At 43.1% G+C, this 24209-nt stretch overlaps 2 protein-coding genes and 1 long non-coding RNA gene across 3 annotated transcripts in view; 1 reads left to right on the top strand and 2 right to left on the bottom strand.

The window, feature by feature from the left end:
* Nucleotides 1-854, top strand: part of LOC129014394 (uncharacterized) — a 32079-nt gene extending 31225 nt beyond the window's left edge. Inside the window, exon 5 of the long non-coding RNA XR_008494210.2 lies at nucleotides 465-854. This is a non-coding gene — a long non-coding RNA (uncharacterized LOC129014394). The remainder of the gene's footprint in view (nucleotides 1-464) is intronic.
* FSD2 (fibronectin type III and SPRY domain containing 2) overlaps nucleotides 1-7057 on the bottom strand; it is a 31616-nt gene extending 24559 nt beyond the window's left edge. The window contains exons 1-3 of the mRNA XM_054451755.1: nucleotides 6338-7057; nucleotides 6097-6192; nucleotides 2377-2607 (exon numbers count right to left, since the gene is read on the bottom strand). Of these exons, the coding sequence (XP_054307730.1) occupies nucleotides 2377-2607; nucleotides 6097-6192; nucleotides 6338-6979 (969 nt within the window). The 5' untranslated portion in view covers nucleotides 6980-7057. The remainder of the gene's footprint in view (nucleotides 1-2376; nucleotides 2608-6096; nucleotides 6193-6337) is intronic.
* A 7751-nt stretch (nucleotides 7058-14808) lies between these two features.
* LOC129014393 (cyclin-G1-like) lies at nucleotides 14809-16045 on the bottom strand. Its single transcript, XM_054451758.2, has 2 exons — nucleotides 15080-16045; nucleotides 14809-15030 (listed from the first exon to the last, which is right to left on the bottom strand). Exons 1-2 carry the CDS (start codon nucleotides 15898-15900, stop codon nucleotides 14943-14945), a joined length of 909 nt encoding a protein of 302 aa, XP_054307733.1. The 5' UTR covers nucleotides 15901-16045; the 3' UTR covers nucleotides 14809-14942.
* Between the last annotated feature and the right edge of the window lie 8164 nt (nucleotides 16046-24209).

Here is a 24209-nt window from a genome sequence, read left to right as displayed (position 1 = left end):
CTCTGCCTCCCAGGTTCAAGGGATTCTCCTGCCTCAGCCTCCCAAGTAGCTGAGATTACAGGCGCACGCCACCACACCCAGCTAATTTTTGTATTTTTAGTAGAGACAGGGTTTTGCCATATTGGCCAGGCTGGTCTCGAACCCCTGACCTTGTGATTTGCCCACCTTAGCCTCCCAAAGTGCTAGGATTACAGGCGTGAGCCACCGTGCCTGGCTGGAAATAAATTTCTTTTACCAACATATTGTTATAAATATATAGATAGATATAACTATGTAATAATACATATTGTTATATCTTATATATATGATAGTTTATATAATAATTGATATAACTATATATAATATATATAATAACATAAACGTAGAAGAAAACTTGGAAATTAGGAAAAAGTTAAAAAGCCCAGCTGTATCCCATACCGTAACAAAACCACCCTTATTTCTGTGCATTTTCTTCCATACCACAGTACTGCTTTTCTCCATCAACTTTGTCACGTGCCTGTGGTCCGAGCTCCTTGGGAGGCTAAGGCAGGAGGATCATCTGAGCCCAGGAGTTCAAGGCTGCATTGAGCTATGATCACACCACTGTCCTCCAGCCCAAGCAACAGAGCAAGACCCTGTCTCAAAAGAAAAACCAACAACAAAAAACCCACACTATGTAAGCACTTTCTATGTTGTAAATGGTCTTTTGGGCCATCAACTTGAACACTTGTATAACAGTTAATTGTGAACAGTTAATGAATGGAAACGCCATCATTTACCTGATGGTTCTTCTATTGTTGGACATTTTGTTGTTTCCAATTTTTCACCATCATACATAACAGTGAGAAGCCCACCTTCATGTTTATCACTTTCTCCATGTTCTGCATATGGTGGGCCCATTAGTGCAAGAGGTATGAGCATTGATGGTTCTTGCAGTGCCTGCCAAATTGCTCTCCAGCTTCATTCACTGGTCCCTCACCCCAGGCACAGCAGAAAGGAGGCATGGTTGGGCTTTGAGGGGCGACTGTATGCTTGGACAATGTGGGGGCCATATTTAGCACCCAGGAAGCTCTGGAGGCTGAAGGCCCCTCCCCCACACCCTGGACACCACATCTTCTCCCTACTCCTGTGGCACCTTGTGAAGAAAGGGAACCCTGGCTCTGACTGAGATTGAAATTCCCACAGCCTAGCCGTGTAGAGGGTTGGGTCAGATTTAATTTGTTTTCAAGAAAATTAGGAAATGGATTTTTTTTGCATGTCTGAGTTCGTGAAGTAAGATTTTTAATTGCTACACTTGTAACTGGGAAATTTAAGGTGCCTTTTCAGCCTTGACAACTTTCTCCCCAGAGCTCCAAGAGGCCATCTGAGGTGGCCGGAAAACTCTAAGCGCACTGTTGGCTGGGCACAGTGGCTCACGCCTGTAATCCCAGCACTTTGGGAGGCCGAGGCGGGTGGATCGTGAGGTCAGGGGTTCGAGACCAGCGTGACCAACATGGTGAAACCCCGTCTCTACTAAGAAAAAATACAAAAATTAGCTGGGCGTGGTGGCGGGCGCCTGTAATCCCAGCTACTCAGGAGGCTGAGGCAGGAGAATTGCTTGAACCCGGGAGGAAGAGGTTGCAGTGAGCCGAGATTGCGCCACTGCACTTCAGCCTGGGCGACAGAGCAAGGCTCCATCTCAAAATAATAATAATAATAATAATAATAATAATAAAACTCTTGGCCGGGCATGGTGGCTCACGCCTGTAATCCCAGCACTTTGGGAGGCCAAGGAGGGCAGATCATGAGGTCAGGAGATCAAGACCATCCTGGCTAACACAGTGAAACCCCGACTCTACTAAAAATACAAAAAAAAATTAGCTGGGCTTGGTGGTGGGCGCCTGTAGTCCCAGCTACTTGGGAGGCTGAGGCAGGAGAATGGCTTGAACCCGGGAGGCGGAGCTGGCGGTGAGCCGAGATTGTGCCACTGCACTCCAGCCTGGGCGACAGAGTGAGACTCGGTCTCAAAAAAAACAAAACAAAACAAAACAACAACAACAACAAAAACTCTTAGAGCACGGTTTTTGCTCAGCTTAGCTCCAGGATGAGGGGACAGGTATCTGGGTGACCAGAACAGAGGAACAAAGACTGGTGCTGCCTCTGTGCTGGGGGAGGGAGAGAGTCTGCGCTGTGAGTCTGCCTGGCCACTCACGTGGAAGTCATGCAGAGAGATTGGGCCACAGCCTCCCCATCATGATCATCCAGTGGAATCAAATGGATACTGGCCATAAAAGTCGACTCCAATGCCTCCAGGAGGAAAGAGGACAACCTAGCTTACCTCAGCCATAACTGTCGTTTCCGTTTATAATTCCGTCTCTTTCCATTATGTTCATAATTTCATTTTGTTTCATTACTGACCTTTATGAAATCCACCTTCTCTTCGTGACACATCTCCTCTATTGTTTCCATCAGTTCTTTGCAAGTATCTAGGTTTTCTCCACAGCTGACCAGTTGTCCATATAAGGCTTCCAGCTTCTCTTTCTTTTTCTTCCCTAGAGCTTGTATTTTTTCCTCATATTTTTGAGCAAGTGTTTCCAAGATCTCATTGTAATGTGACTCAAAGTTTTGTTCTTGTTTTCCAAAATTCTCCTGCAAGACAGTTGATCTCAGTCATCATTTCAGCGCATGTAGTGTGTTGATTAGAGTCTTTTGTTTTTTGTTTTTGTTTTGTTTTTGTTTCTGAGACACAGTCTCGCAGTGTTGCCCAGGCTGGAGTACAGTAGTGTGATCTCAGCTCATTGCAACCTCCGCCCCCAAGGTTAAAGTGATTCTCCTGCTTCAGACTCCTGAGTAGCTGGGATTACAGGTGTGCATCACCATGCCCAGCTAATTTTTGTATTTTTAGTAGAGATGGGGTTTCACCATATTGGCCAGGTTGGTCTTGAACTCCTGACCTCAAGTGATCCGCCTGCCTCAGCCTCCCAAAGTGTTGGGATTATAGGCATGAGCCACCACGCCCAGCCTGATTAGAGTCATTAGAGAAATGAAAATGAGTGCCTATCAGAACTATTTTAGTTCCTCTGCTTTGTCCTCTCATCTCTTGTCGGGAGTTGGAATGGAAGCTGGAGGTGCTGGAACATAGGCGTCTCCAGCCTAGACTCCAGGAATAATCTAAACAAAAGCACTGCTTTCTCTCCTGGCAGCATTTTGCAATCCATTTCCAGTTTCAACTACCTTTTATCACCATGACAAGTGACCAGGGAGATTATCAGTGATGATTCTGCCCGATATTGGACCTTAATGTGGAAATATTTTCCCCGAGAGATTCCCATCTATCATTCCCTCCTGAGCTCTTAACATCTCATGAGGCTCCTCTTCACTCCCTGGTGATTGGATCATACAAATATCAAGATTAAATCAACTAGGATCATATCAACTAGGGGAGAAATGAAGGCAAAGGAGGAACAAGGGTTGTGGTCTGGCGGCACTGCTTACAGATGAGAAGATGCAGGAGGGCAGAGGAAGGGTTCGGACAATATTAATCCAGGAGCACAGTAGATGAGAAATATTAATATTAATAGAGTATATATTGCTTATATTGTCCCCAGAGCTCTGCAAGCTCTGATGGATGTCATCCTCATCAGATGATGGGGACATTTCCAAGGAAGAGGATCTTATCAATCATTCAGGGAGTAATTACTGAACACCTGCTGTGTGCATAGGACTTGCTCAGAATGGTGGAAGAGAGAGAAAGGCAATAGATGAACTTCCCAGTGTTGAGTATGAAAGGATGGCTACTGAGGATGAAGGGACTTTGATCTAGAGTAAGCTGGCAGAGCAGCATGTAAGAAGTTTTTTTCTTTGTTTTTTTTTTTTTTTTGATGGAGCCTCATTTTGTCGCCCAGGTTGGAGTGCAGTAGAGTGATCCCAGCTCACTGCAACCTCTGCCTCCTGGGTTCAAGTGATTCTCCTGTCTCAGCCTCCCAAGTAGCTGGGATTATAGGCACCCACCACCACGCCCAACTAATTTTTTTTGTATTTTTAATAGAGATGGAGTTTCACTATCTTGGCTAGGCTGGTCTCGAACTCCTGACCTCAAGTGATCTGCCACCTTGGCCTCCCAAAGTGCTGAAATTACAGGCGTGAGCCACTGTGTCCGGCCAATGTAAGAAGTTTTGTCTTGGATATTGTACACTTACCCACTTCTACCACTACCCTATGCTTGGCAGTGGAAGGGTTTGCCCCGTCTCTGTATCTTCCATGGGGGATTAGTGCAATAGCTCTCCTCCCTTGTAAGATTGGGGCCGGAAAAGGTCTACCTTCATGGGAAATGGGCCTGGGGCTTCGTTGATTAATATGAGATCCTCCTGTTGGTACCATCTGAGGCTGCATTAATAGAAGTAGAGCATCCGCATGAAGAGAAGAGAGAGGGCAAGTCCTGAGCTCCTCAGTCCTGGTTGACCTCATCTGGAAGGTTGGGTTGAGCTCTGGCATCACAGTGGTTACTATGTATCTACTAGGGCACACACAGGGGACTGTGGTATGTTTGGTGACAGGCATGGAAACTTATTCATCTTATGAGAAATAGATAACAGCTGAGGAAAAGAACACATCAAAAACGGGATGTGTATCCTGCAATGCCTTGTCAAGGCTGAACCATGAAAGAGGAGCTAGTCTTATTCCGTGTAGCTCTAGGGGCCAGTCTGACTAGTGGACAGAAGTTACAGAGCCACACCACACCTTCTATCTCAGTCGTCTTGGCATCTGGATCAAGGCTCACATTCTTACCCATGTCAAGATTGGTAGGGAGAGGGGCTGTCAAAGGATGGAAACTCCTTTCCAATCCTAGAATTCTAAGCTTTTACTGATCTCTCAGAAAAGTCTGGAAATTGCTAACTAGACAAAGGCAATACATAAATTTATTTATTTATTTATTTATTTATTTGAGATGGAGTCTCGCTGTGTTGCCCAGGCTGGAGTGCAGTGGTGTGATCTCGGCTCACTGCAACCTCTGCCTCCCGGGTTCCAGCAATTCTCCTGCCTCAGCCTTCCAAGTAGCTGGGACTACAGGCACATGCCACCACACCCAGCTAATTTTTTATTAGTAGTAGAAATGGGATTTCACCATGTTGGCCAGGCTGGTCTCGAACTCCTAACCTCAGGTGATCCGCCCGCCTCGGCCTCCCACAGTGCTGGGATTACAGGCGTTAGCCACCGTGCCCAGCCATAAATTTATTTTTTAAATGCATGCAGAGCTAAAAATATTCCTTTGTTTGAGTAGCGATCATTGGCAGAAGTGGGTATTTTGCCTCTTAGAACAACAAAAAAGTGTTTGACAGTCTACACCTGACTTTATATAGTCAACATTATAGGTACCCCCAAAAGCCTAAAATTAACAACTCCCAAAACCAACGAAACAACATGGAACTCCACTGTTTCTTGTTTCTCAGCCAGAAACTGAGCTGAGATAGCCAGGTTGCTATCACCAGATAGCAACCCGGGGATTCTCAGTAAGAACTTCTACCCCCAAAAATAGGTCCAAAACAAATAAACAAACCCAAAAAGACAAGGGCAAAAGAAAGGATGTCCCCTCTTCACCACCTGGGCTCAAATGAGGGAATTCACTGGATGATGCCACCGTGAAGTCATCTTTGTTAGAATAAGGGTCTATCAAGCTGAATGATGAAAACAGTACACATTAAAAAAAGAATTCGAATAAGGGTCTAAAGCACATACAATTGGTGATTTGGGTAAAGGGGGATTAGGAGAAAATGAAGCCAGTGAAGGAGAGGGATTGTGATTGGGAAATTTCTATCTTATTTACTCATGCAACAAACATGTATAACATGCCTGCTCTGAAACATACCATGTAGTAGGACTAGGGATATTGAGACAGACGATCCAGCTTTCACACCAAGAGCTTATAGTTCAGCAGGGAATGCTGACAGGTAATCGGTTCCATGACAGCCACGCCCAGGTGCTATGGGAGGTCAGTGAAAGAAGGGAGGGGAGAGGGGGAGTGGTGACCCCTCACATTCTAAGAAAACAGATTCTCTGGCTCATACCAGAAACAGCTGCTTGACATAGCCATTGATGGAAGAAATGTGAGTCTGATGAGGTCTTCAAGTATGCTCTTACCTCCACAGTGATGAAAACCTCCTCCAAGTGATTTGCAAAGTTTTCCATCTCAATTATCTGCTTTTCCAATTTGTACATGTTTTTGTGAATTTCATCCTATCCAACAGAGGATCACAAAGAAGGTATTAATGTTACATCTTCTCTCACTCTTGTAGAAGGCATTTTAGATGTATTCCCTGCATATGTACTTGAGATACCAAAGCAATATCAAGACAGAGAAGAACCAAGGAGACCTATTTACCTTGGCACTTTCCAGTGCTTCATTGAGTGGGATCACTTCATGCTCCTTATGTTCATCAAAAACCTTCTGAAAAGCTCTTATTGGAGTCTTACAAGTGACACAGAAGACATCAGCAGCTTCTTCTTCATCCTCTTCCTCGGGGATGACATAGCATTCATACTCCTCGCTGGCACGGCCGTGTGTGTACCTATAGGCTTCCCGCAAGTCCTGGCATTGGCCTGCCGAGCCCCACCCTCCGAAGCCCAGGTCCTCGGCCTCCGCTGCCTCTCCACTAAGTCTCCAGTCTCTCTGCTCCCTGGCTGGGTCTCTCCTCTTCATCATATAAGGAGGATATTCTGAAACGCCTGTTCTGGGTATGTTTTCATCAACAAACTCATCCCCTAATTCATGATCATCTTCAAGTCCATATAAGTGGACAAGTTCATCCACTTCCTCTTGAAGGTCTCTTTGAGCCTTACCATCCCCTGCTCCTCTTGACTCATTGGCCATTTCAGCTTGGACTACTTCTTTCCTCATCCTAGTGTTCTCTTCTGAAAAGAGCTGCAGTCTGTCTTCAGAGTCATACAGGTCCATGTGGTAAAAGTGGAAATCCTTGGGAGTAGACCTGTCCAGCCCCAGTTCCTTCCCCGATTCCTCCTCCATTGTAACTCTGGAAGTCCTCAGAAGCACCGTTATATAAGAAAGATCCTTCCTGGACACTTAATAGTGAATATCTGGGCCCTGGAACACAAAAGGAGGAGGAAAATCAGTTCTGGAGTAGGGCATTGCAGTAGATGATCATTAGATTGGGCTCTACTCATATACAACTTCAAAAAAATTATCTGTGTAGTTCAGTCGTGGTTTCACTTTGAACCATCTGTAAAAAAAATTTGTTTTCTATGGGAGGATGGGCTTTCTAAGGTTCAAAGAGACAAAAGAAATTACAAAAGAAATGTCTAATAGATATGTCCAACAAAATACTTCCCTTATACATTAAAAAAAACTTAAAAGGCAAAATAATGGGAAGCATCTCAGACAATTATTATTATTATTATTAATTTATTTTTGAGATAGAGTCTCACTCTGTCACCCAGGCTGGAGTGCAGTGGCAAGATCTTGGCTGACTGTAGCCTCTGCCTCCAGGGTGCAAGCAATTTTGTGCCTCAACCTCCCAAGTAGCTGGGATTACAGGTATGTGCCACCATACCCAGCTAATTTTTGTATTTTTGGTAGAGATGGGTTTTCACCATGTTGGAACTCCCGACCTCGGGTGATTCACCCACCTCAGCCTCCCAAAGTGCTGGAATTACAGGCATGAACCACTGCACCCAGTCTATTATTTTTAAATTGTATAAATTAATTGAAAAAGTGGCATCTCAATAGATGAATGTGCACAGACAATTCACAAAACAATTACTTTTGTATATGATAGCACCTGCACAAAAACATTTGAAAAAAAACTGTACTTAAAAGTAACAGAACAGGCTTGGCATGGTGGCTCATGCCTGTAATCCCTGTACTTTGGGAGGCTGAGGCAGATGGATTGCTTGAGCTCAGGAGTTCGAGATCATCCTGGGCAACATGGCAAGACCCTGTCTCTACCAAAAATACAAAAAAAAAAAAAAAAAAAAAAAAGCCAGGCATAGTGGTGTGCACCTGTGGTCCCAGCTACTTGGGAGGCTGAGGTGGGAGGATCGCTTGAGCCTGGGGGGGATGGAGGTTGCAGTGAACCTAAATCACACCACTGCACTCCAGCCTGGGTGACAGAGCAAGACCCTGTCTCAAAAAAAAAAAAAAAAAAAAAAAAGTTACAGAACAAATAATTAGATGCTGTTTTGCCTTTTCAGTTAGAAAATATTTAAAAATATCAAAAGTGATAACCCCAGCTGGATAAGGGGAGAGTGAAGTGAGCACTCTCATCTGCTGCCGGCTGGAATATAAACTGGCCCCATTTTTCTGAAGAGCAAGCTTGGCAACCTGGGTCAGGAACCTTAAAAATGTTTACACTCTCAGTGGGGTGTGGTGACTCATGCCTGTAATCCCAGCACTTTGGGAGGGCAAGGCAGGAGGATTGCTTGAGGCCAGGAGTTTGAGACCAGCCTAGGCAACATAGTGAAACCCCATATCTACAAAACATTTTAAGAATTTGCCAGGTGTGGTGGTGCATGCCTGTAGTCCCAGCTACTTGGGAGGCTGAGGCAGTGAGCCATGATTGCACCAATGTACTCCAGCCTGGGCGACAGAGCAAGACTCTGTCTAAAAAAAAAAAAAAAATGTGTTCATACTCTAGCCTGTCCACACTCTCTCTAACCTAGTAATCCTCTTCTGGAACCTTGAGGAAAAATCCCAAATACAAGGAAAAAAATTATTTTATGTAAAAATACCCACTACAGAACTTTTTTAAGTAGCAAAAACTTTTTTTTTGAAAAGGTTTAATGATTAGGAGAAGGGCTAAGTAAGCTCGGGTACGTACACTACATCGAATACAAAGCAGCCTTCAAAATGTTTATGGAGAGCAAATGATAACTTGGAAAAAGACATGCAATATGATGTTAAGCAAAATAAACAGAATGCCCATTATATGTAGAATATCGTGTCCACTATTTTAATGTACATAAAGTCTAGAAGGATATAATAATAACAATAATAGTAGTAGTAAATACAATATTAATAATAGCTACTACTTCTTGAACACTTATTGTATGCCTTTTCTGTGTTAGGCAGTTTATATATATATTATCCTCACATCGACCCTATGTGGCAGGCACTGCTATCATCCCCATTTTGTAGATGAGTCAACTGTGTCTCAGGGAGGGTATCTTGTGCAAGGCCACACAGTTAGTATATTGTTGAACTGGGATTTGAGCCTTAATCAGTGTGGCAGCTATGAGACTGTGCTTCACAGATATCCAACTACAGGGAGTGTAATTGACTGGAGGTTTCAGTTGCCCTCTGAAGTTCATTGCTGCATAGCACGCTTGCCACAAACATCTGCCATCCAGTGACAAGCACAGCCAGGGATTCTAAGGCAGATCCATTTCTGGTTGATACAGAACTCCTCTGACCCCTCCTCTAGTTCCAGTTACTCAGGAGGCTAAGGTGGGAGGATCACTTGAGCCCAGGAGTTCAAGACCAGCCTGAGCAACATAGCAAGACCCTGTCTCTTAAAATATAAACAGAAGGCTGGGTGCCTGTAATCCCAGCACTTTCGGAGGCCAAGGTGGGTGGATCATGAGGTCAGGAGTTCGAGACCAGCCTGACCAACGTGGTGAAACCCCGTCTCTACTAAATACACAAAAAATTAGCCAGTCGTGGTGGCAGGTGCCTGTAATCCCAGCTAATCAGGAGGCTGAGGCAGGAGAATTGCTTGAACCAGCGAGGCAGAGGTTGCAGTGAGCCGTGACTATGCCACTGCACTCCAGCCTGGACAACAGAGCGAGACTCCATCTCAAACAACAACAACAACAACAACGACAACAACAACAACAAACAAACAAAAAAACAGTTCTCTGATGGCCAGAGGAGTTGGCTGGAGGAAAGCCTCACCAAGGCTTTCTTAGACTGCATGGTAGTCTAGGATACTTGCCTGAATCTTCCCTGAACCTTCCCTCTTGCTCTCCTTCAGCCAGGGTCAGACTTACATCATGGTCTGGCAGCTCTCCCAGCCTTTCCTAGCTGCCTCCCATTTTATCGCTCACACAGGTGTTTCCTCTAATAAAATTCTTTTCCATCTTATGCCTGCTTCTTGGAGAACCAGATTAACACAGTCGGTTGGACTTCAAAGTCCATGCTTTCTTCCTGGCACAGAGCTGCCATTTGTGTGTGTGTGTGCGCGTGTGTGTGTGTGTCTGAGACAGAGTCTCGCTCTGTTGCCCAGGCTGGCGTGCAGTGGCGCGATCTCAGCTCACTGCAACCTCTGCCTCCCGTGTTCACACCATTCTCCTGCCTCAGCCTCCCTAGTAGCTGGGACTATAGGCACCCGCCACCATGCCCAGCTAATTTCTTTTTTTGTATTTTTAGTAGAGACAGGGGTTTCACTGTGTTAGCCAGGATGGTCTCGATCTCCTGACCTCGTGATCCGCCCACCTCGGACTCCCAAAGTGCTGGGATTACAGAGGTGAGCCACCGCACCCTGCCCATTGTGTTTTATTAATTCTTTTTTGTAACAGTTTTATTGAGGTATAATTCATATACCATACCATTCACCTGTTAAAAGTGAATAATTTAGTGGTTTCGTTTTTTGTTTGTTTGTTTCGCTGTTTTTGTTTTTTTTTTTTTGAGACAGAGGCTCGCTTTGTCGCCCAGGCTGGAGTGCAGTGGCGCCATCTCAGCTCACTGCAAGCTCCGCCTCCCGGGTTCACGCCATTCTCCTGCCTCAGCCTCCCGAGTAGCTGGGACTACAGGCACCCGCCACCATGCCCAGCTAATTTTTTGTATTTTTAGTAGAGATGGGGTTTCTCTGTGTTAGCCAGGATGGTCTCGATCTCCTGACCTTGTGATCCGGCCATCTCAGCCTCCCAAAGTGCTGGGATTACAGGCGTGAGCCACCGCGCCCGGCAATTCAGTGGTTTTTAGTATACTCACACATATGTGCAGTGATCACCACAGTCAATTTCACAGCATGTATTTTTAAATTTTTAAAATTTTTTTGAGACATAGTCTCCCTCTGTCACCCAGGCTGGAGTACAGTGGCACCATCTTGGCTCACTGCAACCTCTGCCTCCGGGGCTCAGGTGATCCTCCCACCTCAGCCTCCCAAGTAGCTGGGACTACAGGCACGTGCCGCCATGCCTGGCTAACTTTTGAGGGTTTTTTTAGAGACAGGGTCACGCCATGTTGCCCAGGATGGTCTTGAACTCCTGAGTTCAAGGGATTGCCCACCTCAGCCTCCCAAAGTGCTGGGATTACAGGAGTGAGCCAGTGTGCCCGGCTGTAATTTTAGAGCATTTTTATCACCTCAGAAAGAAGCACTGTACCCTTTAGCTATCACCACCAGCATTCCCCCATCTCCCCTATCCTAAGCAACAACTAATTTACTTTCTGTCTCTATTGATTTTCCTGTTTGGACATTTCCTATAAACGGAATCATATAGTATATGATCTTTTGTAACTGGCTTCTTTCACTGAGCATACTGTTTTCAAGGTTCATCCATGTCGTAGCATGTATCAGTATTTCATTCCCTTTTTAGGACCAGAAAATTATTCCATTGTATGGATATGCCATATTTGGTTTGTCCATGCATCAGTTGATTCGGGTGGTTTCCCATTTCATTTGGGTTGTTTCTACCTTTTGGCTATTTAAAATAAGGCTGCTAAAGATATTTTTGTACAAGTTTTTGTGTGAATATGTTTTCATCTCTTGCAGGTATATACCTAGGAGTAAACACCTAAGAGTGGGATCACTGGGTCAAACGGTAACTTATGTTTAACTTTCTGAAAAACCATCAAACTATTTTCCAAGTTGTCTACACCATTTTACATTTCTGCCAGCAGTGTAGGAAAGCTCTAATTTTTCCACATTCTTGTCAGCACTTGTTATTATCTGACTGTTTGATTACAGTCATCCTAGTGGTTATGAAATGGTATCTCATTGTGGTTTTGATTTGCATGTCCCTGATGAATAATGATTAGTTATCTTTCATGTATTTATTGGCCATTTGTATACCTGCTTTGACGAAATGCCTCTCCAAATCTTTTGCCCATTTTTAAATTGGGTTATTTGCCTTTTTGTTATTGAGCTCTAAGAGTTCTTTGTGTATTCTGGATTCTAGTCCACTGTCAGGTATGTAAATTACAAATATTTTTCTTCTATTCTGTGAGGTGTCCTTTTATTTTCTTGATGATGTCCCCTGAAGCACAAAAGTTTTTAATTTTGATGAAGTCTAGTTTATCTATTTTCTTGTTGTTGTTGCTGCTTGTGCTTTTGATGTCATGTCTAATAATCCATTGCCAAATTTGGGATAAATCCCACTTGGTCATAATGCTTAATATTTTTCTTTTTTGTTGTTGTTTTTTTAAGAGGGATTACAGGCATGAGCCACTGTGTCTGGCATAAGTTTTTGTCATATGTGACTAGATTCAGTTTGCTAGCATTTTGCTGAGGAATTTTGAATTCATATTCCTAACAAATACTGGCCTGTAGTTTTGGGGTTTTTTTCTTGTGATATCTTTCTCTGGTTTTGGTATCAGGGTAATATGTCTCATAGAATGAGTTGGGAAGTGTTCCTATTCTTCTATTTTTTTGGAACAGTATGTGAAGAATTGTTATTAATGCTTCTTTCAACGTTTGGTAGAATTCACCAGTGAAGCCACCTGGTCCTAGACTTTTCTTTGTGGGTGGTGTATTAATATTCTTATTATTATTAATTTTTTTTTGAGACAGGGTCTCACTCTGTCACCCAGGCTGGAGTGCAGTGGCACAATCTCGGCTCACTGCAACCTTCACCTCCCAGGTCCACGTGATTTTCCTGCCTCAGCATCCCAGGTAGCTGAGATTACAGGTACTTGCCACCACACCTGGCTAGTTTTTGTATTTTTAGTAGAGACGGGGTTTCACCACGTTCGCCAGGCTGCTTTTTTTTTTTTTTTTCACATCAAGAAATAACTTTATCCAAAAGGAATTCAAATGGAAGATATATTTAGCATCAATTCATGTATTAGTAACTTATACATGTTTTGTCAAGTATGACATCCATAAAAGCACAAAACAGTTTCTCACACGTTCCACCAAACTTCTGGCTTACTTTATGTGTCACTTCCATGACTACCAACCACACATACAGAAACTAGGAGAGACTTAGTGAAGATGGCTTTCCAGGAAGTTTACAAAATAAGAAAGGAAAGGTATGTCAAAATATAGCATAAGTAGCAATGGGGCCCTGAATTCACTTTGGAAAAAGCTAGTTTTCTAATTATTAATTTAATCTCTTTACTTAGGCCTATTTAGATTGCCTATTTCTTCTTGGGTCTGTTTTGGGACTTTATGTCTTTCTAGGAAATGTATATTTCATTGAAATTATCTAATTTATTCAAATACAGTTGTTCATGGTATTTCTTTTTAATCTTTTTTTATTTCTGTATGCTTGGTAGTAATGCCCCCTTTTTCATTTCTGATTCTAGTAATTTGAGTTTTCTCTCATTTTCTCTTGGTCAAACCTCTGACTAGAGGTTTGTCAATTTTCTGATTACTTCAAATAATCTGCTTTTGGTTTCTTTAATTTTCCCTATTGTTTTTCTATTATCTATTTCATTAATTTCCACTCTAATACTTGTTATTTCCTTCCTCTGCTTGTTTTGTTTAGTTTGCTCTTCTTTTTCCAGTTTTTTAATGTATTGATTTGAGATCTTTCTTCTTGTGTTTTTTTTTTTTTTGAATTTCATTAACTTTATTGAAAGGTATATCCCTTAGTACTAAAACATAATGGTAGTTGGTTAGTTTACCTCTGCCAACTCAAAATTCACAATGATGTATTCAAAATATTGAAATTTATCAGCCTTTTGGGAAAACTAAAAAGTTACCCATAAAACATGGTTTACAAAAGTTAAGAATAAGATATACTGTGGTTCTTTGGTTTTTCATTGTGTATTGATCCGTAACGTGATGTCAAATTGGTTATAGCCATCATGGATAGACTCAGGCTATACATTGCACTGAGTAACTGTTTACAACACTTTAACACTGTACTTCTTACATTCACTAACTGACATGGAGGATCCTAAACACTACCTCAGCAGCTTCATTCAGTTATGAAGGTGTCTACTTGCTTTTCTTAAGATTTTTGTTTTGGCACAGTAAGGGCATCAGTGGAAAATTGCCATCACTTCTAACTTAAAAACAGTCTTTAGTAAAAAAACTTCTGGAGTGTTGAATCTAGCCTGAACTTACCTTAGTGTGGGAAAGCAAGTTTTCGAAGTGATAATTTGAGTTACTAATACAATAGAAACTAGTTTTCTTGATGGGATTCAGTTTGAGGCAGTAGGTTCTGTATAAAAATTTTTATCGTAGATACAAATGTCACCTGTTTTCTAGAAAAAAATATTAAAAGATAACTTAATGAATATGCCAAACTTTATAGGTCTGTATTTTTCTTTATATAAAATGCCCTCAAATTTAAATGTAATTCCCATATAGCAATAAAGTCCACATCTCTAGATTACCTATTACTTGCATTATGGGGTGTGTTTATACTGCCTAGAATGCTAACCCTTATTGTGCCTTAAAAGTACATTTGTGAAATGTTGCTTTTGACATAAACCTCATAACTTAAAATTTAATATTTAAGTAGGAGTAGGATTAGAATAATGAGTGATTGAAGCTGTGGGAAGACTGATAGTTGATAGTATTAGTGTGACTCCTCCAATAGCATTTTTAATACCACCTAAATATATTGATCCAATATCTAAAGTTAGATCAATGAAAGAAATGAAGATTCACAGTTTACCTTCTCAGGCTTGTCATTAGCATTTCACATTTAGGCTTTTAGCTTTGATTTGAATGCTTCACAGATGAATTCAAATCTAAACATAATTCCACTACAGCATAATATTAGGCAGTTTTCCCAAGTCTGAGACCATCATGCTTATCTCATGATGTTTTGAGGCTTCATAGTTTAAATCCATTGTAACATTATGGAATCCGTAGAACAAGGTTGTAGAGAAAGGCTTCAGAGAAGTTTTTTGGTGCTGTAATAATCCAGTTAAGGGACCATTTCAGGAATTGTTGGAAGGTGAGTTATTCTGTAGTAGCTATGCTTCAATTGCCGTGCAGTACGCCCAGAAACAATCCATTTCAACTTCTGAACATTTGGTTTGGAACACTTATTTGATGAATATTCAGTTAAACACTTGGATACAAGCTCTTGCCAGAAGGTCAAATCTCTGCCATTTATCTTGGAAAGTTTCTGAAGACATTCTATTCCTTCTGTTAACTCTACACACTTCTGTGCTTGGATCTCTAATGCAATGATAGACAATGCCAACACAGAAGGCTTTGCTTTAGAAAATATGATCCTGCAATGACATGCCTTAAGTTGAGCTTCTAGTCTTTCAAAATTAATGTTATTTCTCCTTTCAAGCGGCAAGTTCTCTTGAAGGAGTGAATAATACAGCTGCAGAAATTGAAAGGCAGTAGTAGCTTTGACTTTCCAACACACCTTCTCCAATACAATCTTTTCCATTCTCATCAAGTCTGAAACCGTAAACCTATATTGACTTATTCGGATCAAGTCAGTTGCCAATGGGACATTCCTTTCCTCTTCTATTGATTTTACAGCCAAATAGAAGCAGCTCAGTCCAACACACCCAAGGTGCTTGGGCTGTACCTTCATTTTAGACAGGAATCTGTCCAGTAAATTCACAGCTAGAGAAAACGTCTCTGTGTCGAAGCCAAAGAACTGAGTTAGACTAAGAAGATCTTTCACTTCAAAGTCCCTTAGTCTTGCAGTCATTCTGAGGCCATTATCGTGTGCAGACTCAATTAGTCTCAAACCACAGACCTTTGGCTGACATCTAGACTCCTGTTCCAACAGGGCATTCAGCTGGTGTAGCAGTTTCTGGGAGTCAGTTGTTGTCAGTACCTCTATCATCTTGACAGCGACTGCAGCTTCTCAGCGGTAACCACCCTCCCCGGGCCTGCTTACCTCACCCCACGATATCAGATCCGAGAGGCCTATGAGGAGAGGGGACTCGTAGGCAAGAGGAGAGAGGCCCGGGGAGGGGGATTGTCCTGGGTGGAGGTCTCGGCAGCGCCGCCGAGACGACTCGGCCCTGATCAGGGTCAGCTCGGAGCCCTCTTCTTGTTAAATATAGGCATTTATAGCTATAAATTTTCCTCTAATCACTGCTTTTTCTGTACCCAACAAGTTTTCTTGTTATCTTCATGTCTATTCATCTCAAAGTATTTTCTAACTTCCACTTTGATTTCTTCTTTGACCCATTGGTTATTGAGGAGTGTGTTGTTTAATTTCCTTATATTTGTGAGTTTTCCAACTTTCTTTGTGTTATTGATTTCTATTTGCATTCCATTGCGACCAGAAAACATATTTTGTATTATTTCTGTCCTTTTAAATTTATTGAGGTTTGTTTTATGGGCTAGCTTATGGTCTATCTTAGAGAATGTTCCATAGGCATTTGGGAAGAATGTGTATTCTGCTTCTGCTATTGTTGAGTAGAGTGTTAATATAGATGTCTGTTAGGTCCATTTGGTTTATAGTATTATTTAAGTCTTCTGTTTCCTTGTTGATCTTCTGCTTAGTCATTCTATCCATTACTGAAAGCAGAGTATTGAAGTCTTTAACTATTATTGTTAGAGTTTCCATTTCTACCTTCATTTATGTCAGTTTTTGTTTCACATATTTTGGTATTCTGTAGTTAGGTGCATATACATATATAATTGTCATATCTTTCTGATGGATTGGCTCTTTTCTTTTTTTTTTTTGAGAAGGAGTCTCACTCTGTCACCCAGGTTGGAGTGCAGTGGCGCGATCTCAGCTTACTGCAAGCTCCGCCTCCCAGGTTCATGCCATTCTCCTGCCTCAGCCTCCCGAGTAGCTGGGACTACAGGCGCCCACCACCACGCTTGGCTAATTTTTTATATTTTTAGTAAAGACGGGGTTTCACCGTGTTAGCCATGATGGTCTCGAGCTCCTGACCTCGTGATCCGCCCACCTGGGCCCCCAAAGTGCTGGGATTACAGGTGTAAGCCACCGCGCCAGGCAGATTGGCTCTTTTCTAATGATAGCATATCCCTCTTTATCTCTACTAACACTTTTTTGTTTTAAATCCATTTTTTTCTGATGTCAATACAGCCCCTCTAGCTTTCTGGTAGTTGCTGTTTACATGATTTATCTTTTTCTATCCTTTTAGTTTCAATCTATTTGTATTTCTGAATCTAACGTGTGTATCTTGTAGACAACATACAGTTGGCTATATTGTTATTAATTTTTAATTGATTCATTATGACAAGCTTCCTAAGAATTTCTAAATTACAACACTTTGTTGGAGGAGCTCAAGCTATGATGTTTTTTTTCCGTATAACAAAATGGCATTTCCTACGAAATAATATAACACGCCCCCAAAGAAAATCCTCCCCAGAACCTGAGAATGAACATTCCAATTCTCAACTTTCTAGTAGGATAATAAATCAGAGGTTAGAAGAAGATTATCATCTACAAGTCTATCAGAACTAAATATAGGCATTTATGGCTATATCAGAGGAAGACAGTTCACTCTAAAGGAGTATTATTCCAGGTATGGTGGCTCACGCCTGTAATCCCAACGCTTTAGGAGGCTGAGGTGGGCAGATCATTTGAGCTCAGGAGTTTGAGACCAGCCTGGGCAATATGGTGAAGACCCATCTCTACCAAAATACAAAAAAATTAGCCAGGGGTGGTGGCACACGCCTGTAATCCCAGCTACTCAGGAGGCTGAGGCAGGAGGGTCTCTTGAGCCCAGGTTGCAGTGAGCTGAGATTGCCCTCCTTCACCTCAGCCTGGGTGATGGAGTGAGACTCCATCTCAAAAAAAAAAAAAAGAGTATTAGATGATAGGAAAGTTATGATAGGAGAGTAATTATGAAGAGGACACTAAAGGATACTCTAAGACTGAGAGAAAAACTCTAACACAGGATAAACTTCACAGGGAGTTCAAATGTCATAGAAGAAGTTTTGATTTCCTTTTCTTTTTCTCTTTTTTTTTTTTTTTTTGAGACGGAGTTTTGCTCTTGTTGCCCAGGCTGGAGTGTAGTGGCGCGATCTCTGCTCACTGCAATCTCCGCCTTCTGGTTTCAAATGATTCTCCTGACTCAGCCTCCCAAGTAGCTGGGATTACAGACACCCGCAACCACGCCCAGCTAATTTTTGTATTTTTTAGTAGAGACGGGGTTTCACCATGTTGGCCAGGCTGGTCTCAAACTCCTGACTTCGTGATCCACCTGCCTCGGCCTCCCAAAGTGCTGGGATTGGAGGCGTGAGCCACTGCGCCCGGGAGAAGTTGTGATTTCAACCCACATCATGGCAAATGGAATTGTCCTGGCCAGAGCTGGTCCCCAGTGGCTGTAAAAGCAAGAAAAACATATGGAAACACAGGTGAACCAAGGTTGGCTGGCAGGTGAGCCGAAGAAGTTGGCAGCATTGCTGTGGGCATAAGACGTATTAGGAGGACCAACGGAAAGTGGTCACCAGGCCTCATGAGAGACCCTGAGCCACAATCACCCAGACGAACTGTTCTCAGGTTCTTGACCCTCAGAAACCATTCAAGAGAATAAATATTTGTTGTTTTAAGCTGTCAAGTTTTGAAATAATTTGTTATGCCACAATAGATAACTAGTTCATTGTCCCAGACTAAAAATAAACTTTCCACCCAGCTTTCTCTGCTAGCTGCTATTCTCTCTTTCTCCCCTTTCCCTCTCCAGACTCTGTCAAAAGGTGGCATTCCCACCGTCACTCTTCAGGCTATAGAATCTGTATGCGAAGACTTTCCAAGGGGTACATGGGTATAGATAGCTTCAAGGAGGATCAGCTCCCAGATGCTCAACTTCATATTTAATCTTTCCCACAGCTGCTCTGCCTGGGAAGGAACCAGCATTTGAGGCTTCATGTAGATTCTTTTTTCACAATAGTCCTTCTTCTCTTTATTACAAAAGTAAAACTATACCTCTCACTTATCCTGAATATTTCATTGCACTGTAAGATTTCATTGCTTAGGAATTGAAAAAAAAAAAATAACCCTCCAGGGGACTAAATGGAAGGACAGTTTGAAGTATTGCTATCAATGGTGGAGGGTGAATGACATTAATGAATGCATAAGAAAAAATTTGTTTTCAAGCTGAGTGGTTTCCCGTTCTTTGCTTTCAATAAAGTTGAAGGAGGATCTAATCAAATTGTCAGCTAATATATGATTAAAAATAATTTTTCATGATAGATCACTATGTACTTTTTGAAACACATTTCAGAAAGAGTTCAAAAATGTGAGTGACATTGCTATAATAAAACACTTTCATTTCCATCAATGTTTGATTACATAGCTGAACAAGGTTGCTCCGTGCTTACATCAACAAAATGAAAAGTGGAAAGACAATTGACCCTAATTCCTGTTGCAGTCTAAAATATGTAATTTTCATCAATGGATACGCAAATCAACTTTTTTTAAAAAAGCTCCATCTACTTCATTAAGAGATGCATTTCCATTTTATTTTTCATTTAACAATTATTGGCCAGGCACGGTGGCTTATGCCTGTAATCCCAACACTTTGGGAGGCTAAGGCGGGCAGATCACGAGGTCAGGGGATCGAAACCATCCTGGCTAACACAGTGAAACCCCATCTCTACTAAAAATACAACAAATCAGCCGGATGTGGTGGTGGGCACCTGTAGTCCCAGCTACTTGGGAGGCTGAGGCAGGAGAATGGCGTGAACCTGGGAGGCGGAGGTTGCAGTGAGCCAAGATCATGCCACTGCACTCCAGCCTGGGCGACAGAGCAAGACTCTGTCTCAAAAATAATAATAATTATTATTATTATTTACCAAAATTTGTAATATATTTATGTTATTTTGCTTACATGTGACTAAAAGTTGTACTGGTAACTTCATCCAAAAGAAAAAAAGAATTTAATATTCAGAAATGTATGGTCCCAGGAGAATAAGAGAAAATCTTAAATCTCAAGTTATAGATCTGTATTTTTATAGAGAAGTATCGTAGATGACCAACAAAAGACTTTCCAAGCACTGAAAAATATTACAGGTCAGGTACAGTGGCTGACACCTGTTATCCAAGCACTTTGGGAGGCAAAGGTGGGAGGACCACTTGAGCTTAGGAGTTCGCAACCAGCCTGGGCAACAGAAAGAAACCTCACCTCTATTTAAAAAACAAAAAACAAAACTAGCCCAGCGTGGTGGTGTGTGCCTGCAGTCCCAGCTACTCGGGATGCTAAGGTGGGAGGATCACTTTAGCTTGGAAGATTGAGGCTGCAGTGAGCTATTATCTTGCCACTGCACTCCAGCCTGGGTGACAGAGCAAGACCCTGTCGGAAGAAAGAAAGGAAGAAAGAACGAAAGGAAGAAAATTCATGTTTTAAGTGCACAATTCAATGATTTTTAGTAAATTCCCCAAATAGTGCAGCCATCGTCACAATCCAGTTCCTAATGCCTACCCCCATTAAAAAATTGTGGTAAATCTAATGTCTTTTTTAAAAAAAAACTAATATTATTAAACTATTTTAACATGACATATATGTAATGTTTTGAGAAAAATAAGCAAAATATTTTAAGATATGGTTTAGCACTGTTTTTTCCTTATCCATCACTTTTATGGTCCAGTTTTCCTTAACTTCCGTTTACGTGATCAAAGTTAGCAGCCAGCTGTTTGTCTTCCCTATTTGTTCCACCGTTGTACACAGAAAACAGAAGTCAACAAGTTCAGCGGCTTCCCCCATCAGCTCTGTTTAACTTTCTGCAGTGATGGACTGTCACTTCTGCTGATAGACTGTCCTTTTAATAGCCACTTCCCAAAAAGGCATTAAGTTTTCTTTCCACTATCTCCACTGTTTTTTTTTTGTTTTGTTTTTTGTTTTTGAGACAAGGTCTTGCTCCGTTGCCCAGGTTGGAGTGCAGTGGTGAAATCTCAGCTCACTGCAGCCTTGACCTTCTGGGCTCAAGCAATCCTCCCACCTCAGCCTCCCGAGCAGATGGGATCACAGGCACGCACCACCATGCCTGGCTAATTTTTGTAATTTTTGTAGAGACGCGGTCTCACTATGTTGCCCAGGCTGGTCTCAAACTCCTGCTTAAGCAATCCTCCCACCTTGGTCTCCCCAAATGTTGGGATTACAGGTGTGAGCCAATGCGCCTGGCCTATCTCCGCTTTTGATTGCCCTTTTAATATAACATTTTCTCATGGCCTAATTGTGAAATCCATGGACCCTGTCTGGTGCTCTCCTGACTGCTCCGTGCCATTCAATCCTATTGACCCTTCTGTCTGCCCCGGCTCAGCTGGGATTTCCCCTAGGCCACTGACTGCTGAAATCGCTGCCAAGTTCCTCCCCTTGGCTGCTCTTTATATGCAGGCATCCCCTCAACCTCCATTCTAGGCCGTCTTCCCACTCTCCACTTGCTCTAGGTGATCTCGTCCAGTCTCACAGCTTCTACATCCCCGTCTTTTCTGAGGGCTCCAAATCCATGTCTCTGGCCCTAACCTGTGCCCCATGCAGAGGCAGAGGCTCAGAGGCGCAGCTGCTGTCTTGAGCAGCCCTCTCCAGCAGCCCCCTCAAACTCAGCACCGCCAGATGGAGCTCATTGCCTCTCTCTTTCCCCAACTCACCATGTGGTGTGACGTCACCTCCACGGCAGCCCCTGCGTGCTGCCTGTTAGAGGGGTGTCCTCCCACCAGCCCTGCCAGAACTCCTCCTCTCAACAAGGTTTCTCAAACTTTCCTGCACACACGTCACCTTGGGGATCTGGTTAAACGTAGAGTCAGAAAGTCTAGAGTGAGGTCTGGAAAACTGCATTTCTAAGTCTCTAAATGGTGCCTATTCTGCTGGTCTACCTTGTAAGGTAGAAGATGCCTAGATGCCCAGCTGGCCCATGAGAGGTTGGGACAGTCTTCCAGAAAACCCACTTTCTTCAGCCTCTCTACACTCTGGCCATGAATGTCTGTGATGTCCTGAACTGACTGCCTGCCCTTCCCTCTGCCCTCCCTGGACATTCCTGCTGTAAGCCTCCAGTTTCGTCCCTCTTCCTCAGGCTTTATTTGTGGAGGCCAAGTTACCCATGGCCTCAGGAAGAAGAACTCTGCCCTGCATCCTCAGAGAAGAACTCTGCCCTGCATCCTCAGAGAAGAACTCTGCCTCTGGTCAGAGATGACACCTTGCCCTTGTGACCTGGACCTCCCCCTTCCTTCCTGGGGACAACCAGCTAGGCTCTGCTTACTGCCTGCCCCAGTGCCCTCCAAGTTTTGTCCTGCAAGCACAGGAAAAGGCTAGGAGTAGTGATGAGGAGAGAAGAGGTGCCAACACAGTTCTACATCTGGCCCATTTAGGAAGGATTTGAGACAGGCAGGCTAGTTAGGTTCCTATGTTAAGATGGTCTGGAGGAAAATGATAAAAGCCCCCTCAGTCGGCCCTGCACAGTGGCTCACACCTGTAATCTCAGCACTTTAGGAGGCTGAGGTGGGCGGATCACCTGAGGTCAGGAGTTCAAGACCAGCCTGGCCAACGTGGTGAAACCCCGTCTCTACTAAAAATACAAAAATTAGCTGGGCGTGGTGGTGGGTGCCTGTAATCCCAGTTACTCGGGAGGCTGAGGCATGAGAATCGCTTGAACCTGGGAGGCGAAGTTTGCAGTGAGCCAAGATCATGCCACTGCACTCCAGCCTGGGGGATAGAGCAAGACTCTGTCTCAAAAAATAAAATAAAATAAAATAAAATAAAAGCCCCTCAGTCAGTCTCTTGCTTATTTAACTCCCAGCCAATCAATAACAAAAGACCCAAGAAGCTATAACCGCTATAACCATAACCTCCTATTTCGGGGGTCTAGGGACTTCCTTGGAGCCCCAAATGTGCAGTTAGATTTAAACTCCAACCTATAGTTACCCCTTCTTCATTTTAATGCTAAAAATCACACCTGGGGTGGTGATTTAAAATGCTAATGCTACATAGAATGTATGAAGAAGCATGTTGAGCCACTGTGCAAGCACTAGAAAAACTCTCCTACACATGCCCCAATGTAACCCTTCCCCATAGAAAGCCTTTATAAAACTAACCCACACACTACTGCCCTCAAGGGGCAGCCCATTCTTTTCTTCTTCAGTGCCAGCTTCCTTGTGCACAAGCTAAAATAAACTTTCTCTATGCTGCTGTGTCTGGTGATCTCTCTTGATTTCTATCCTGGGAGATTACAAGAACCCAGGATGCTGGAAACATTTTGATCCAAGAATAGGAGGTTCTGGATCACAGTGATGGAACCATGTCCTGCTCTTAACCTGGAGGGGCCCTTAGTCATTTCATCTGGGGCTCCGTACCAACTATCACTCCCCCAGTTAATCGTGGCTACACCCTGCCTTGGAAATCCCTCACATTTCCCTCCATGGGCTCTCTCTGGCTCTTTCTGACAGCAAGACAAAAACACAAGAACCAACCAGGCTTCTCTGATGGTAGATGGGTTGGGGAGGTGGGATGTGGAAGTGTGACTACATGGACTCAGCTCTGGTGAGCCCCTGGGGACCTTCTCTCTTCTCCTCTTCACTCTGAAGTGTCCACGGGATGCTGTTTTTCTAGGTACTCTATCAGCACCACACAGAGAGGTCGACTTCCAGCAGTCATTAGGTGACAAAGATGCTGCTATCCTAACCCAATGCCATGTATGTTATTGGTTTCAGTTATCTAGATCCTCATAAGGAAACCTTACTCCGAGACTCTAAGACTTGGGAACATCACTCTTGGAGTTCTCTCACTCTCCAATGCTCCAAAACTCTTCACATGGAAGATAGTGGTAAATATCACTTCAGTAACACCTGCTGAGGCTGAGATACCATGACCATGCAGGATTAAGGCACACAAGGCACCAGCTCCACCATGTCTTGGTCCATGCCACCTGGGACCACAAACAGGATCAGGTCCACCCCTAGATGGAGAGAAGGATGAGTGGAGGTAGGTTTCCAGAGGCAGCATCGCAAAGCCAGTGGTTTCCAGGCACCAGGACCAGTGTTTTGCCTCCACAGCATCTATGATTTATGAAGACTCCATAATTGAGTTTTCTTTATGGGGAGGTTACTACTAAGAAACCTGTCCACCATTAGGCTCTGGCTGGGGCAGTCCTGGCTCATCCTCACTAATGCAGCCTGTACACAGCGCTGGGGAAGTATGGCTTCAAGTGAACTAGGGCACAACTTCTTCTCACACTGAA

This window comes from Pongo pygmaeus, chromosome 16 (genome assembly GCF_028885625.2).
Source record: "Pongo pygmaeus isolate AG05252 chromosome 16, NHGRI_mPonPyg2-v2.0_pri, whole genome shotgun sequence".
Lineage (NCBI taxonomy): Eukaryota > Metazoa > Chordata > Mammalia > Primates > Hominidae > Pongo > Pongo pygmaeus.
The sequence above is the reverse complement of the archived record's forward strand: the minus strand, read 5'-3'. Positions and strand labels throughout refer to the sequence as shown.

Excerpts from the sequence above, each read along its gene's own strand:
- LOC129014393 (XM_054451758.2), bottom strand. The coding sequence starts at position 15,900 with ATGATAGAGGTACTGACAACAACTGACTCCCAGAAACTGCTACACCAG. Across the intron at positions 15,031-15,079 it reads ATTGTTTCTGGGCGTACTGC|CCTGAAATGGTCCCTTAACT; the intron begins ACGGCAATTGAA and ends CTTCCAACAATT.